We start from the raw sequence: 15,979 nt of genomic DNA, 5'->3' as shown, positions 1-15,979 counted from the left end.
TGTAGTCCATTTCATGCCACATAAGCATGTTGAACCCATTTACCCATTTAAATCATTAACAACAAGTCAACAGCGGTTACAAGAAGATAAAACATTGGGAGGCTAGTATTAAGTGTCTGTTATGTCACTGTGATTTAATTGTAATCTACAATAAAGTAATTTTAAACAAAGAACGAACAACAGTGAAGACCGTTATACCATTGACATAACGGGGCTGCCGTAGCTTTATAGCGGGTTGAGTGGCCGACTGGGAATCCGAAGTTCGCCGGTTCGATCCCCATGGTTGGCTCAGACTCGTCTAGTTGCGTCGAAGTGTCCTTGAGGAAGACACTGAAATGACTGAATGAACCCCAATTGCTCCCCTGACGCAGAGTCAACAGCTCTGGGCAGACAGGCTTATATTGTTATTTTCTTCTTTAGTAGTTCATGGAGGCTATTTATTTTAATTGAATTAAAAGCAGTAATTCCACATAATTGGTTGCTATTACGGTTTCACACCACTAGATGTCATAAGTTAACTGCATTGTTTTAAATGGAAAAACATGGGATGAAGCTGGGGCTCATGCTGCATCGAACATAATGGCTGGGTTTCCCAAATAAAATGTGTGTTGCACGCTTGAACACACCCCTCTAGGCCGCAAACAGAAGCCTGAGTGCGGCCTAATTGGCTGCATGCAGGCAGCCAATCAGACACAGCCATACCTGTCCTCATTGCGCACATAAGGCCTCCTGCATGAATACATTTAGAAGCAAACCTGTTTCCCTAAAAGCCTCTTTAGTCTACACACACCTGTTGACATGTGGCAGTAGTAAAACCATTCGCAGAGAAATGTGTGATGTGAGTGGTTACTTTCTTCATCTCATTTAAATATTAAACAAACATGTTTAGGCCTACTTCAGCATCAAAGAAATCATTTTTTTTAAGAGTGAAGAGAGCCTACTGTCAGCTGTCCAGCAGTCCAAATATTATTAAATTAAATTTCAGAGGCGAAGTGATGTCGGCAAGGTAAATGTAGACCTATATGAAAACACTACTGTCCCATTGTGCAAGTGAATTAAATTGAATAACATTCGATTGTGGGTTAATAAATATAGGCCTAGACAAGGAGGTTAAATGGGATGCTATTGTGCAGTCAAAGTTACCAATACAAGCTATAGTTAATTCAGAATTATTTTATTGACCGGTCAGGCCGGTATGGTAGACCCCAGGCCTACCATTATAGGCCTCAGGCCTACCATAGGCCTCAGGCCTACCATACCAGGCCTCAGGCCTCCCATTGCGTGGCACTTCTATGCACGGAATATCTATGTTCACAGTGAGAAGAACCACACACACATACTCACTATGCATATTTCATTTGGGAAACCCAGCCAATGTCTGCAAACACAACAATAACAGCAATTTCCCATTGACAGCTCATACATGATACATCCAAACAGATTGTATACATTAACCATTTCAGGCCGTGGCCCATCATATTTGAATTTTGAACTGGGTCCTCCGCATCCACCCTGATAAGCGCTTGGAATGTATAGGAGTTGAGGCATATAACTTTGTTTGTCTCGGTTCCACAGATAAATATTTTGAAAATAGACGATCTACAAGCCGATCACAGATCGCAGATTGGCTATTTTCTTGACAATGTAGCCAATAGTTTGTTGATTACATTTGATACATTGGCTTGTCATTGGCTGATCACCCCATTAGCGATGATTTGAATGGCTGAGCAAAGTACATATTGAAGATAAAAGTGAGGGCAGAAAAGTGAAGACGCCAAAAGTGATTGGCCGGAATTACTTTTTGTGATGATGATTTGATTGGTTGAGCACGGAATGCGATGATGTATGATGATAAGAGCGCCCCTCACTTCACACAGGTGTGATTTTTTTTAAGGTATTAAAAGGTCTTAAAAGTCCTTTACTATATGGGAGCCCACCCTGGGGTTCCCGACCCCAGGTTGAGAACCACTGCTAGCCTAGATCATGTACTACACAGGGACAATGCAATTTTGGCAGGTCATAACTGTGAGAGTCACCAGCAGAGGGCAATGAAACAGCTAATGGAGAATGGATGCTTATTACAAGGTCACTACACTGACACACACATGATACTGTAATAACTCAGGCATTGTGCCCCAGAACAGTTCATTATCCAACACAGAATGGCACGTGCTTTTTCATTAATAAGACACAATCATCACAGACATCAATAGACTGGCCTCCAAGTAGGCTACCATATGTGATGATGGGGAGTGCATGCACAAAGTACTCCCGGGTTCAACGGGTATACGCTGACAATGGATACAATGGGTGTATTGCATACACTATAGGGCAGTGCAGAGAGCACTGGAGAGGGCAGGAGCCCAAACCTCCGAAAAGGGCATTATGTGCGCGCTGATTATTGGGTGGACTTTTTGTGTGTGGGTCCCTTGTGCCATTTCACACCAGAAATGTAGTAGTCTACTTTGGATGTCTTGGATGCTAATGGAGCAAGATGTTCCACAATAACTTGGCCCGCGTCATTGGACAATAAAATAAGCAATGTAAATAATATTAATACAAAATCACACCCGTGTGAAGTGAGGGGCGCTAATATATTAAAGTCTAACTCATGTTGATTAGGACCGGTGATGTAATGGTGATATGAAACAAACGGTGACAAAACAAACATTAAATTCTCTTTATTGTTAATGGCATTTAATGTTTGTGTCAGGGACAAGATGACGTACATTTTCCCTTCATTGTCAATGGCATTTTTAAAACAAACATTGAACTAAAAACAAACATTAAACCTGTATATATATTGAAAAGGACCCCCCCGCACGTTCCTGATTGCATAACCGGAGGGACACATGTTCTCAACGGGCATTGCCACGACCTACTGACCTACCGACGATCCAGCCATAAAATAGGGCATGAGTGGTTGGTTGAGGGCAGTATTTAACTGACCTGACCTGACAGTAGCGACCGATAGAAGCGTTCTGTCAAGTCAATCGTCTCCAGTTGACACAGTATGACCTCAATAGACCTCCTTGTGTGCTGAGCTAACCTAGATTTCATGACTTTTCTTTAAAGAAAGTCAGTTGGATGAAGGCCAAAGAAGGGGTAAAGTGTGAAGCTGATTAAATTATTTGATACAGCTGTGAATCCTCAGTGTTAATTTAACTCTGAGAGTGTACAACGGCAACCACATCCATTTGGTTCCCTTTGCACAGACACATAAGGATCCATTTGGTTCCCTTTTTAGTTTGTACACTCTTTGTGTTCATCGTTTAGCTGCACAGGGACCAACGGGAATCCCCTCAAGAACCCCAGGGGGTCCCTGGACGGCCACATTGAGAACCAGTGTGTTCTATCATGGGATAAAATAATCACACCCATGTGAACTGAGTGGTGCAACTCCCCCCTCTCTCTCTCTCTCTCTCTCATTAGCAGGCAACAGTGCAACACTATCTCTCTCTCTCTGTTTCTGGCACAACAGCGCCACTTTTGCCGCTACTGAAATGATGAAATGAAATGATTACTCAAGAACTTGTTTCCAGCCAGGCCCTGCTCATAGAACATTTCATCGTAGTGGTTCAATGCCTTGTTCAAGGGCACTTCAGCGGTGGTAATTTTAACGTGTCGGACCGCTGATTCGAACTGGCGACCTTCCGGTATCAAGACCGCTCCGCAATCCGTTCGGCCACCGCTGCCTCTAAACATTGGGACATAGTCCCATAGGGACATTGCTGTTCCTTGGAGTGGTTGCACCAATCAAAAAGAAAAGTGAAATACATGCATAACACCCATGGTTGCCAGACAGGACAGGTGTCATGGAAAGGCCACGTGGTGCCCTGTGAACCGCTGTTCCAGACACATGTACTGACAGACTGCTGCATGGAACAGTGATTATCATTTTAATTACAGAGGCACCTAATCCTACCAGATCTGCTTGTCAGTCTGCTCATTAAGCATTGTTTTCCCACAGTATGGCAGACGGCGGAGAGCCACCAGCAGTATAGGCTATGTTTGCTGTCTCCGCTGACTCGCTCCGGAAATACTTAAAAGAAACTGTTGTGGACATCAAAACATTTGTGCTCGATAGTATATATACCAATTATGTTTAAGGTATTATCCATTATGACAACTGAACGAGAAGTGGAAACACAAATACACAGAATGCTCAGAAACCAAACAACCCACCTTCAGTGTAGGAAGAAGTCAGGCTAGCAATAGCACAATACAAAATAAACACCGTTATGGTAAAAGTAAGTATTCAGCATGTCACTTGAGTTAAAGTACAAAGGTATTGGCAGCTAAATATACATACAGTACCAGAGTAAAAGTACATTTAATTTTCTCGAAAAACAGTACAAGCTCACAACGCGTTGCAATGCAATGTATTGTGAGATTGTAGTTGTATTGGCAGTGCTGGCCGTGAGCAATTTGGTGCCATGGGCAGGACTTTTCCCGCCGCACACCACCCACACCCCCGCCCGATCATGGCGCCCTAGGCAACTGCCTACGGCTGGGCCAGCTCTGTGTAGTGTTGATCAGCTATTTTAAAATATAATATATAGAATATATAATAGCCAAAGTATAAAATAGGGCTTGTATGTTTTTGCATTATAAAATCTAAATCTGCAAAGTATTAACTAATGCTGTCAAATCATTGTAAAAAGTATATCTGCATGCCCCTGAGATGTAATGGAGAAGTAAGTATCAATATATGGAAAAACAGGAGTATTGACCATAATTATTCACTTGCCAGGTATTTTTCTCTTCATATTCGGGGAGGGAATCCCACCCGAGTATGAAGTAAGAGCATATAATGGGTGTAATATGGTCAAATACCCCTTTCTTCTGAAAGTATAACATTTCAGACTTTCAAAATGACCTGCAATTATACAAGTGATTACAAGTATATGCACACAATGATTCATTCAAAGGCAAAGAAGTTGGTGAAAAATAATTTTAATTCCTTTGGTGTTTGCAAAAGAACAAAAAAATGTGCATCTTAACTGTGGTTAAATCAAACACTAAAAGACAATATTAGTCTTTAATACGCACCGCCAACAAAATAACTAAAATGGTTCAAAGATGTAAAGTGAATTAAAATACTACAGTAACCATTTCATGTTCCATAGTATGTAAAACAAAAAGTAAGTGATATCTAAGATACTTGAGGCACAAATCACAGAATCAACAAGACAATAAACATATTTTATGGAGTTGGGTGGTGGATGTAAAGAATTGGAGAGGCGATGCCACTAAGACGAAAAGGACTTAAAGGGGAATACCACTCACTGTCAACATTGAACTGTCATTAATATACCTTAGAGTTGTATGGAAATAATACAAAAAACTCCCCCCATTCTTTTTAGTCTAGAACTGGAGGTCTAGAACATGGGTTCATGTGATCAGTGACATCACGACAGTGCACTTTTTGGCCCGCAGAGTACATCTTCGTGATGTCACCGATTTACAAAACAAATATATAACCGTAGTTTGTTGTGATATATAACATAAAACATATTGTGAAGATAAGCAGCCATTTAGATGTAAAAGGAAAATCACAATTACACACTTTTTAACATTGCATGATTCACGAGCCCCCTTTTTTCTCCTTGTATTTTTTTCTTCTTTTTACAGACACCAGAAATACCACCCACACAAACAAGAATCAACTGATGTAAAACTCAAAGCTGAATAAACACAATGTCATGGTAATGTGGAGCTTATTGTGAGCTTCAAAGACTCCCTTCTCTGCCTGTGTCTCTGCTCTACAGTATTCTGGATGTTTAGGCACTTGGAAATAATATGATTAATGAACATACATAATACCGAAATGTAATGTTCTTTAATGTTCCGTGATGTTCTTCAAACCGCCGTATATGCCTTAACCCATTTTGGACTGAGGTCGATTAATAAAAAAGGCTTCTAAATCCTAACATTTTTGAGAAAAACCCATGTTTCTATGTCAGTGGTGCTCAACCTTTTTCATGTCAAGGACCCCCAGAATTATCTCTATTGGGCCACGGACCCCCATCTCAAAATATGTAGTTCCAGGGACCCACCCAGAAGCCAATATTTTAGTTAAAAATGTTCGCTCTGAAATATATATTCAAAGATTTGCGCCACAACTTTTCAAAAATAGCAGACCTACAAGCTCATAGCGCGCCACCGAGTGGCGCGCTATGAGCTTGTAGATCTGCTATTTTTCAATAGCTAAAGTAGAACAGAATGCTTAAAACACCAAAAAAGGTTCCCGCCTAAAATGGATTAAAAACAAGCTGCGCCCAAAGTTAGCATGAACCATAGTATACAGTAGATTTTAAACCAGGGGCACAGGTTATTGTTGTCGTACGTTAATTACAGTTAAAGTTACGTTAAAGGATGGTTAAATCAATGACGAAGGATTGACTGATTTGATTGACTGACAACATTCTGTTCCACACCAGGGTGTTGGGGAGGGGAAGGGGATTGCAGTGTTGAGTTTGACAGCGAATGTTGATTTTAGTTTTAGTCATAGTCTCTTGAATAGTTTTCATTCAGATTTAGCAACATTTTAGTGACCTGGAACGTTTTAGTGTTTTAGTCTAGTTTTAGCCGACTAAATATAAGATTTTAGTTGACTAAATCTACAGTTGATTTAGTCGACTAAAATGTATTTTGGCGGGCCTTGAAGTGGCTGATTTTACACTTGCTGAAAATGGCTGATCTACAAGCTCACAACGCGTCGCGCTTGTAGATCGGCTATTTTCAGCATGCAACCAAGTTTCACTTGTACTGGATCTCTTGTCCACTAGTCCCTTCTTGACATTTAGTCGTTTTTATTTGTTGACGAAATTGTCAATATATTTAGTCTTTCATTTAGTCTTTTTTATTCATCATAGCTTAGTTTTCATTTAGCTTTTGTCAGTGAAAAAAGGTAGTCGACAAACGTTTTTTTGTCATAGTATTAGTCGACTAAATGACCATCACAAGACTGCCAGGAATACCTGCAACGGAGGAGAGTTAAAGAATTTTATGGAAGGGGAAAAACTGTGCTCTATTTTCCTAGTGTTTCATTAAAACATAATGCTGCTTTCACACCAATAAAAGATGGAAAAAGAAAAATCCCTTCAAATGCAGTTGAAAAGTTTATTAAGGGAAAAACCTTTTCAACTGCATTTGAAGACAGTGTTTTTCTTCCTTTTTCAGTACGTCGGGCCCTTGTTCTCCTACGCACCTGTAGGTGTGCAAATGACTTGCTTTATATTTCTTTACACCAATAAAAGATAAAATCTTCAAGAACAAGTGGAACAGTTGAAAGTGGTTTGAGGAGCTGGTATAGTGAAGATATAGTGATGAAGAGAGGTAGTATGGGCGAAGGAACTGACACACGCACGCACGCACGCGCCATTCTGGAGGTTTCAATAGAGTGCAGAAGTCTGATGTAATTTACGCATCCTACCTGGATTATGTCCATATGAGAACGGTGTTCCAAAAAGAAACAAACGAGTCAGGTGGTTTGACTCGTACGGATATGAAGCATCACATGACGGCGAGAAAACGTCAACGTTACCGTCGGCAAACATTTTCACCAGAAACAGACTATCAAATATGAGTGACTCCTGACTATCGTAAACGATACAGAGCCACTTCCCTGACGATATCGCCGGGACAGTTTGATTATTTTTGGACCACAATTTGGACCACTTATATCTGAGGATGACCAATGCTATTTTCCATAGAGAAAATACCAGGGATGAACGAATGACATCAGGTACTTCTGTACTCTATTGAACGCATTGAAACCTGTTGATGCGTCTCTCAGAACTCGGTTCTATGTTGGAGGCGTGCTGGCATGTGGCACCAGACACTGTCCAAAAGTTGGCAGCCTCTTTTTGAGTGGTGCAACCCCTCCCTTACAGAGTTATGTGTGTGGGTGGGTGGGTGGGTGGCTGGCTGGGTGGGTGCCTGGCTGGGTATGAGCACGAAAACAGCATGGTTGTTTTTCACCACCTGTGCGCAACCTAACACACACACAAACACACACGCACATATTAACTGCATATATGATGATTTCGGGTGTGCCAGTACAGTACAGTGACAGTACAGTACAGTAGAGGGACCGGCACACGGTAACTCTGTCATTTCTAAACCGTTTCAGATGCGGGGCGGCACGCTGGAACCGGCCCGCCCCCCTGGGCGCGTACCTGGGGGTCTGGAGCTCCCCCCCCCCCCACATGGTAACTCTGTAATTTCTCTACCGTTTCGGACGCGGGGCGGCTCGCCGGAACCGGGCCAGCACCCTGGGCGCGTTCCTGTGGGCCTGGAACCCCCCCCCCCCCCCTCCCACGGGAACCCCCACACGGAGTTGCACCACTCACTTCACACGGGTGTGATTTTTTTCTTTTTCACAGGCTGCCTTAAGACGTGAATGACGTCGGTTTCTCTAAAGTGAGTCAAATCAAACAGCAGCGTTCCCTTGAACCAGCGATTCTCAACCTTTTATTTATTTATTTCAAGGACCCTCAAGTTTGATATGCTGCATTAAGCCACGGACCCCCCATTCTATACCATCTTTCATCTCTGGGAGTCGGGACCTACATCGTAAAACCCTCAAGGGCTAGTTCAGCTCTACTGAGGCCTGAGGGTATGCAAATGGCAACCAAATTTGGACCTGTAAAGGGTCTATTTGGTTCATAATATGATCAATCAGTTAGTTAGCCAGGGAAATGAAATGAAATGATTACTATATTTACCCAGGGTATCTGGGCTAAGCTCAAGAACTTGTTTCCAGCCAGGCCCTGCTCATAGAACATTTCATCGTAGTGGTTCAATGCCTTGTTCAAGGGCACTTCAGCGGTGGTAATTTTAACGTGTCGGACCGCTGATTCGAACTGGCGACCTTCCGGTATCAAGACCGCTCCGCAATCCGTTCGGCCACCGCTGCCACTTTCAGGGACCCCCTGAAAGCCCCTCAACGGGCCGCATGTTGAGAACCAGTGCCTTAAACCATGACCACGAAACAAAACAAAAAATACAAAACTCACTTAATCCATCTACATTACAGTTGTACAACTATCAATGCTACATGTTTTCATTAACGTAAAAGAAACAAAGAGGAATAACATTATTCACAGTTAAAAATATCACATAAGTTTGTTGTGGGCTCAGCCCTTTCTGAATAATAGACTTTTTAGGCTTTGCACACAACACACACACACACTGTTACATCCTCAATCACTGGTCCCACACAAAAAAACAGACCAAAAAAAACCAACAACAACACTGCACATATTCAGAGAACATGTCAATTCCACAGTTATCGCAAGGGTTATTATTATTATTTATGAGCGTGAACACTAATACAAAATATTATGCAGCTTCTCATCATATTCATCAATATAAATATTTACATATATGTACTCGTCATTAAAAAATAAAGGACCAAAGAAAAAAGACAAAAAAATAAAAACAGATCTAGTCTATCTCGACTGTACTTTTCACAGCAAAGGTTATGACTAGACTTGAGGCCTGTAGTACGAAGCAGGATATCGTCGGGAACCTCATATGTCCTGTTGAGGTCCTCTCAAACGGGCGGCGATTAACGTGCCTAGTAAATTCACTTCCAATGAGACCTGCGACGACAACGCAAGCGTATTTACGTGGGCGCGTGAAATTGTCGCGCGCGTGCTCGTTTCGTGCACCAGACCAGCAACAGACCAGACCTTTACGCTTGTGTTGTCGCGCTCCCTCTTGAGCGTCGTTGATCCAGGCGACAACGTCTGGGTTAACCCATTTTGGACTGAGGTCGATAAAAAAAGGCTTCTGAATCCTAACATCTTTCTGAAAAACCCATGTTTCTATGTCAGTGGTGCTCAACCTTTTTCATGTCAAGGACCCCCAGAATTATCTCTATTGGGCCACGGACCCCCATCTCAAAATATGTAGTTCCAGGGACCCCCCCAGATGTCAATATTTTAGTTAAAAATGTTCGCTCTGAAATATATATTCAAAGATTTGTGCCACATTTTCACGACTTTTCAAAAATAGCAGACCTACAAGCTCGTAGCGCGCCACTCGGTGGCGCGCTATGAGCTTGTAGATCTAAGCATAACATAATGCTAACACCAAAAGGGGTTCCCGCCGAAAATGGGTTAATCGATGCCTGTCTGAAAGATCCTTCACTTTTCAGGATTCAAATTTGAAAGGAGCAGATGTACAAACTAGTATGATCAAAAGTAGGGCTTTTCATTTACGGGAAACACAACAAGTTAAAACATGGGGATATGAGATTGCCTGCCTGACGCGGCAACGATTTGGGGATTAGCGAAGCGACGTCAGGGTTACGACGGCGGTTCACTTATTATCGGGGTACGAGAAAAAAAATAAAAAAAGTCTACGAGTATAAAAGCACCGCCTACTGATCAATAGCGTTGCAACCATTGATTGTTTTCTTATTATTCTATTGATTACTTTTCGATTAATCAAACAATACATTTTCTATTTCTTATATCGATTTTCTTCCAAATTTCGAAAATATTTCTCTTTTCTTCCAAATTTCTAAAATATTTCTCTTTTATAATAGACAAAACCAATTAGTCAGATTAACCAAGTGCAAGTTGCTAGGTAGTACAGGCCTCTGCTCTACTGCCATACACTGACACCACGCTAGACAGGAACGCCCAAAAACGTCACATCCGGGGTAAGAATTTACCCCGGAATGTTCTATGACTGCCAATGCAACTTGGTCCAATCCTTAATCACATACAGACAAACATCTATGCCGATGCTATGTAACTTGCGGAGGTAGCGTGCCTTGTCCACGGGCAACAGATCTTTCAACGTATGGCATTGCAAATACGTTTGATAATCGCTACTCTGCTCAATATTGTTTTGAAAATGCCGCAAATTGCATTGCAGTGAACGAGCGAAAATCACAACTTCCCCCGTTTGTGGGCGGAGTCACAGTTTGAGGCGCTGTTTACGCGCCGTGGTGTCAGTGTATCAGTCCCATGGGTCAGACCAGTCTAGTGGACATAATGCCTACATATACAGTACCTTGTAACCCCCATTCACAATTGTTATGCTTAACAACATAAATATCAACAAAATCATGCAAAATGCATTACTGTTTTTCTTTTTTAAATAAATCATTATTAATTGTGCTTACATTTTAACAGCAACTCACACTATATTTCAAAGCTTTAGAACTATAGGCCAAATCAGGGAGCAAATCTGAATTACGAATTTATGAAATCCTAATTCCGAAAGCCAGCAATGTTTCTTGAATAGAGTTTAAGCAACGCATGACTGATTCCAATAGAGCAGATCATATATTAGGGTTGTCAAAATTAATGCATTATATAGCATCCGATTAATTTGAAATGTTTAAAGGTATATTCAGTGATTTCACTTAATTCAAATATCACTTATTTTTTCTTATTTTTTGGATAATCCTCCCTACTATAAAGTATGCTACTCCATATAAGGAGTTCCTCCCTGTCCCCAGTGAGCCCCTGGGGTCAAAAAACCCTAGTTTCGGTTTGGGCTTTGGGTGGCAAAGCCTTCATCCAATCAGGATGAGAGGGGCCTTCCTCCAATCATGATCGAGTGGGGCGGGCCTTGGTGCACGTGCTGTTGGTCTGTTGTACTTCCCCCACTGTAGAGCGTGTGCATGTGCACATCTTGTTACCGGGGCGGACCAGGTTTTTTTCCAAATCACCCAAATCACTGAATGCTCCTTTAACGTGTTAACAATAAAATAACTTACATAGTAAATGTATGAGCGGAAGTGTTTTTGTGGTGTGACATTGACAATGTGACCAGACGTCAACCCAGGGATATCTTTGTGTAAATGCGGACGTTTTGCCAAATAACTACAGTACTAGGTAAAGACATCACCTTGATTGTGTCACACTTTTAACCTCTTAAAACCTATAGTATTTATTTAAAAAAAAATATCCTTGATTTTAAATACAATAAAAAAAATGGTATTATGCGTGATTAATCACAGCAATTTGTGCAATAAATGTGTTATTTTTGACAGCCCTAATAGGACAGAGCAGTGGCGCCATTTTGTGGTTCCACAGATAGAAAGCCCGTTCATTCTGGCATAGAGACTTCCAAAAGTATTTCTATAAATTATTTTAACCCATTTTGACCTGAGATCAGATTCTAAAAATGTCTTCTACATCCTGACAGTTTTCTGAAAAAGCTATGTTTCTATGTCAGTCGTTCTTCGATTTTTCAAAAATAGCAGACCTACAAGCTCATAGCGCGCCACCGATCTGCTATTTTTCAATAGCTAAAGCATAACATAATTGAATATTCAACTATATTATCTACTACATTTAAAAAAATCATTTAAAATATCATTTGACATTTTTTTATGGTCATGATTCAACATGAGCCTGGGTGGTTTGGTTCCAGGCTTAAAATAATTAATATAAATGGGAAAAAATTATGGGCTTTCTATCTGTTTAACCGCAAAATGGACGCCACTGCCATGCCCTCTGTGTGTGTGTGTGTGTGTGTGTGCGTGTGTGCGTGTGTGTGTTCCTCCTCCTTAACGCACACTGCGGGGGGAGGTCTAATTTCTCAGAAATTGGTTGTCCTTGTATCCTGAGGTTAGACTACAGGTACGGCTATGTACAGCACACATCCCCTTAGTGATGACCAGAAGCCAGATGTCCCTACGCACCACCTGCACGTCTGGAAGCCCCACATAACATCTGAGTCTATGGCAGGCTAGAGATGTCCCTCTTTGGGGGGGGTCCGTCCGGCTTACAGCTGGCGCCGTTGGCCTTGTCCTCAAAGACCAGCACTCTGTGGGGAATGGAGGGCGAGAGAGAGAGAGAGAGACATATGTAGACATTTGTGATAATTAAGTAATAGCAAGTTACACAGTATGAATAATTAAATATTACAACACATGAGGGGGTTTGTTGTTCCAGTGTAGTTAGTCGATACATAACCCATTTTGACCTGGGAACGATTCTATAAATGTCTTCTAAATCCTGACAGTTTTCTGAAAAAGCTATGTTTCTATGTCAGTCGTTCTTCGATTTTTCTAAAATAGCAGACCAAGCTATAGCAGACAAGCTCGTAGCAGACAAGCTCGTAGCGCGCCACTCGGTGGCGCGCTATGAGCTTGTAGATCTGCTATTTATCAATAGCTAAAGCATGACATAATGCTAACACCAAAAGGGGTTCCCGCCCAAAATGGGATAATCGATAATCTGATCACCTACAAATAACAGCATGGATACTGAGGAAGTAAGCCAGCCTTTGCCGAACCCCATAAGGCAGGAGCCTATATCTACCGTTTCCTTAGCGTGAGCTAGGAACAAAATGAAAGGAAGGGACGCGAGTCACGTGACTGTGGACGCCAGGGATGCGCCATGATCATGGACATAAAAAGTTATAGACGCCTCTTCCCGGCTCTGAGGCTGATTCCTTGCGAAGTATTAGCGCCGTGTGCGTAACAGAAGTCCCGGAAAATACACGCTGTGATTGGCCAGTAGTCACTTGAGTGGCAGCGAGAGCCAGAGGAGTCGAATGAGTGGACGTCACTTGGGCAGCGACGCAGCGTGCCTCCAGCAAATGCCTTCAGCAGCACTTCCGCTTGACTTCCTGCCTTCAATGGAGACATGTCGCTCCAATGAACTGCAGCTATTTATTTTTAAATATCTATGGCCATGACACTCATGGGTAGCACATCTCGCACGGGAAGTTTGATGAAATACATGGTAGTGGCTAGAGCTGGCTATCACACTATTTGAACGATTGTGACCTTTGTCATATAAGACATATCACAGGTTGTTTTCTAATCACTTGCTTTTCAATGTACATCATTTTATTTAGGCATCTAAAACAGCGGCAGGTATCGTTTCTGTCCTGAAGGTATCGCAAGATTTGGTTGCCAGACAGGAAACGGTGGACAGTCTCGCGACACTTGGCACGTTCAGAAACGTACTTTGTGCTCTTTAGATACCTCTATAAAATTACAGTGTACATATCAAAAAGCACCACAGCGGATGCCAGGCAATGATGTGCTAATATGTCTTCTTTTATTTTCCAGAAGAGATTATTTTACAATGGTCTCAATCATTCAGAAATAGTGTTTGTTCATATGCTTGTCCACTCAGCTCCATTGGCTCAAATGTATTCCAGAGTTTCGGCAGCAGTTTGCCACAGAGTGTGACGAATCTGCCGGCTGGAATTTCAGGGGGGAGAAAATGATGTCGGTGACCCTTCCTTCTTCCATTTGTTCCTGAGCATGAGGCAGCTTGATGTACAAGTATACCCCCTGGACATGACGCTAGTATGTCACAGGGACTTAGCCCCCAATCCAACCCTTGATGCCGAGTGGCAAGCAGGGAGGCATTGGGTCCCAATCTTTATAGTCTTTGGTGTGACCCAGCTGGGGATCAAACCCCAACGTCCCCCTCTAACCTCCCACTCTACCACTGAGATGGTTGTGTGGACACCAAGTCATTCCCAAACTAGAAAAAGTGCCCTTCTGGGCACAGGTCTCCACCAGGAGAGAGAGAGAGTGTGTGTGTGTGTGTGTGTGTGTGTGTGTGTGTGTGTGTGTGTGTGTGTGTGTGTGTGAGTGAGACACGGCTTTGCCTGTTGTAGCGCCACCATGAGGCTGATTTGAAAACTGGCATTTATTCCTCAGCCCAGTGGGAATATGCATGCACAGTTTCACCGCAATCGGACGCTGCGTTGAGTAGTTGTGGCGATTTGTACAAAACGGGTACAAAGCGGGCTACTCCTGAAAAGTTTAGATGCCAATCGTAGGCAATGAAGGTGGATTATGAGAAATCAAACAAACCCGTCTTGATCACATGACTATGGAGAGCATGTGTACCGATTTGTGTGAAATTTGGATAACATCTGAAGGAGTAATATTAGAAAATGTGTTTTACATATGTCGGCCTCCTGGTGGCGCTATAAAGAGCAGATGTGAAAAATTCCAGGCAAAGGTTTTTCCTTGGCCTCTAGGGAGTTGGCATACAAAGTTATCCACAAATCCGTGCAATTGGAGGTAAAAACACTTTTCGGCCAGTTATAGCGCCACCATGAGGCTGAGTTGAAAATGTTCACATGGCATTTCTTCCTCGGCCTAGTGGGAATGTGCGTGCGCAATTTCACGGAAATCACACGATGTGTTCATGATTTGCAGCATTTTGTTTGAAACTGAGCACTCCTGCGAACTTTGGAAGACAATCTTAGCCAATCAGGATGGAGTCTGAGAAATCTGAAAAACCCGTTTTGTTGAATGGCTCTAGAGAGACTGTGTACCAATTTGCGTGATGTTTGGACAAAATCTGTAGGTGTACTGTCCAAAAACTTGTTTTGCACAAAGCGGCCTCCTGGTGGCGCTATAACAGGCCGTTCTGGAAATTTTGGGGCAGAGGTTCATCGTTGGCATCCAGGGAGTGTGTGTGCTAAATTTGGCATCGACCGGGTTAACGATGCCGGAGATTAGCTGTTCACAGACGGACGGACACACGGACGGACAGACACACGGACACACACACGGACGGACGGACGGAGTGCAAAACATACTCTCTCCCCATGCCTTCGGCCTGGTGGAGACAATAAAACATTTGACAAGAGCTGCAGTGAGAGTATGTGGACCAAGCAGTGAAGGAAACAATGGGAATGCAATAAGTCAGGGAATGAAGGAGAAAAGCAGTGATATACGCAGTAATGTGAGAGAGCTAATATTAGCTAGTCCAAGCAATGCCCGACTGTGCTTGCACTTCTTTACTTTCCTTTTTTGGAAAACCTCTGCAAAGCTCCTCTAAGCCCATAAGGAGCAGTGATCCAATGGACCCGACAAGTCGATCGGCTCCTCAAACTCACGCTGTCTGCACTACTGTCGACTTACTCTACTTGGCGATACTGTCAATCACGACCACAGCTATATCTGCAACATAAGCTTTGAATTAAATTAACCCAGCATCTAAGCCAATCTATAAAAGAAAGCCAA

At 42.5% G+C, this 15,979-nt stretch overlaps 1 protein-coding gene across 1 annotated transcript in view; it reads right to left on the bottom strand.

The window, feature by feature from the left end:
- Positions 1-12,281: 12,281 nt before the first annotated feature.
- The window catches only part of aif1l (allograft inflammatory factor 1-like), a 33,145-nt gene continuing 29,447 nt past the window's right edge, over positions 12,282-15,979 (bottom strand). The window contains exon 6 of the mRNA XM_079524789.1: positions 12,282-12,801. Within this exon, the coding sequence (XP_079380915.1) occupies positions 12,714-12,801 (88 nt within the window). The 3' untranslated portion in view covers positions 12,282-12,713. The remainder of the gene's footprint in view (positions 12,802-15,979) is intronic.

This window comes from Electrona antarctica, assembly GCF_951216825.1.
Source record: "Electrona antarctica genome assembly, chromosome: 16".
Classification (NCBI taxonomy): Eukaryota; Metazoa; Chordata; class Actinopteri; order Myctophiformes; family Myctophidae; genus Electrona; species Electrona antarctica.
Note: the sequence above shows the minus strand (reverse complement) of the source record. Positions and strands in the feature narration are given on the sequence as shown.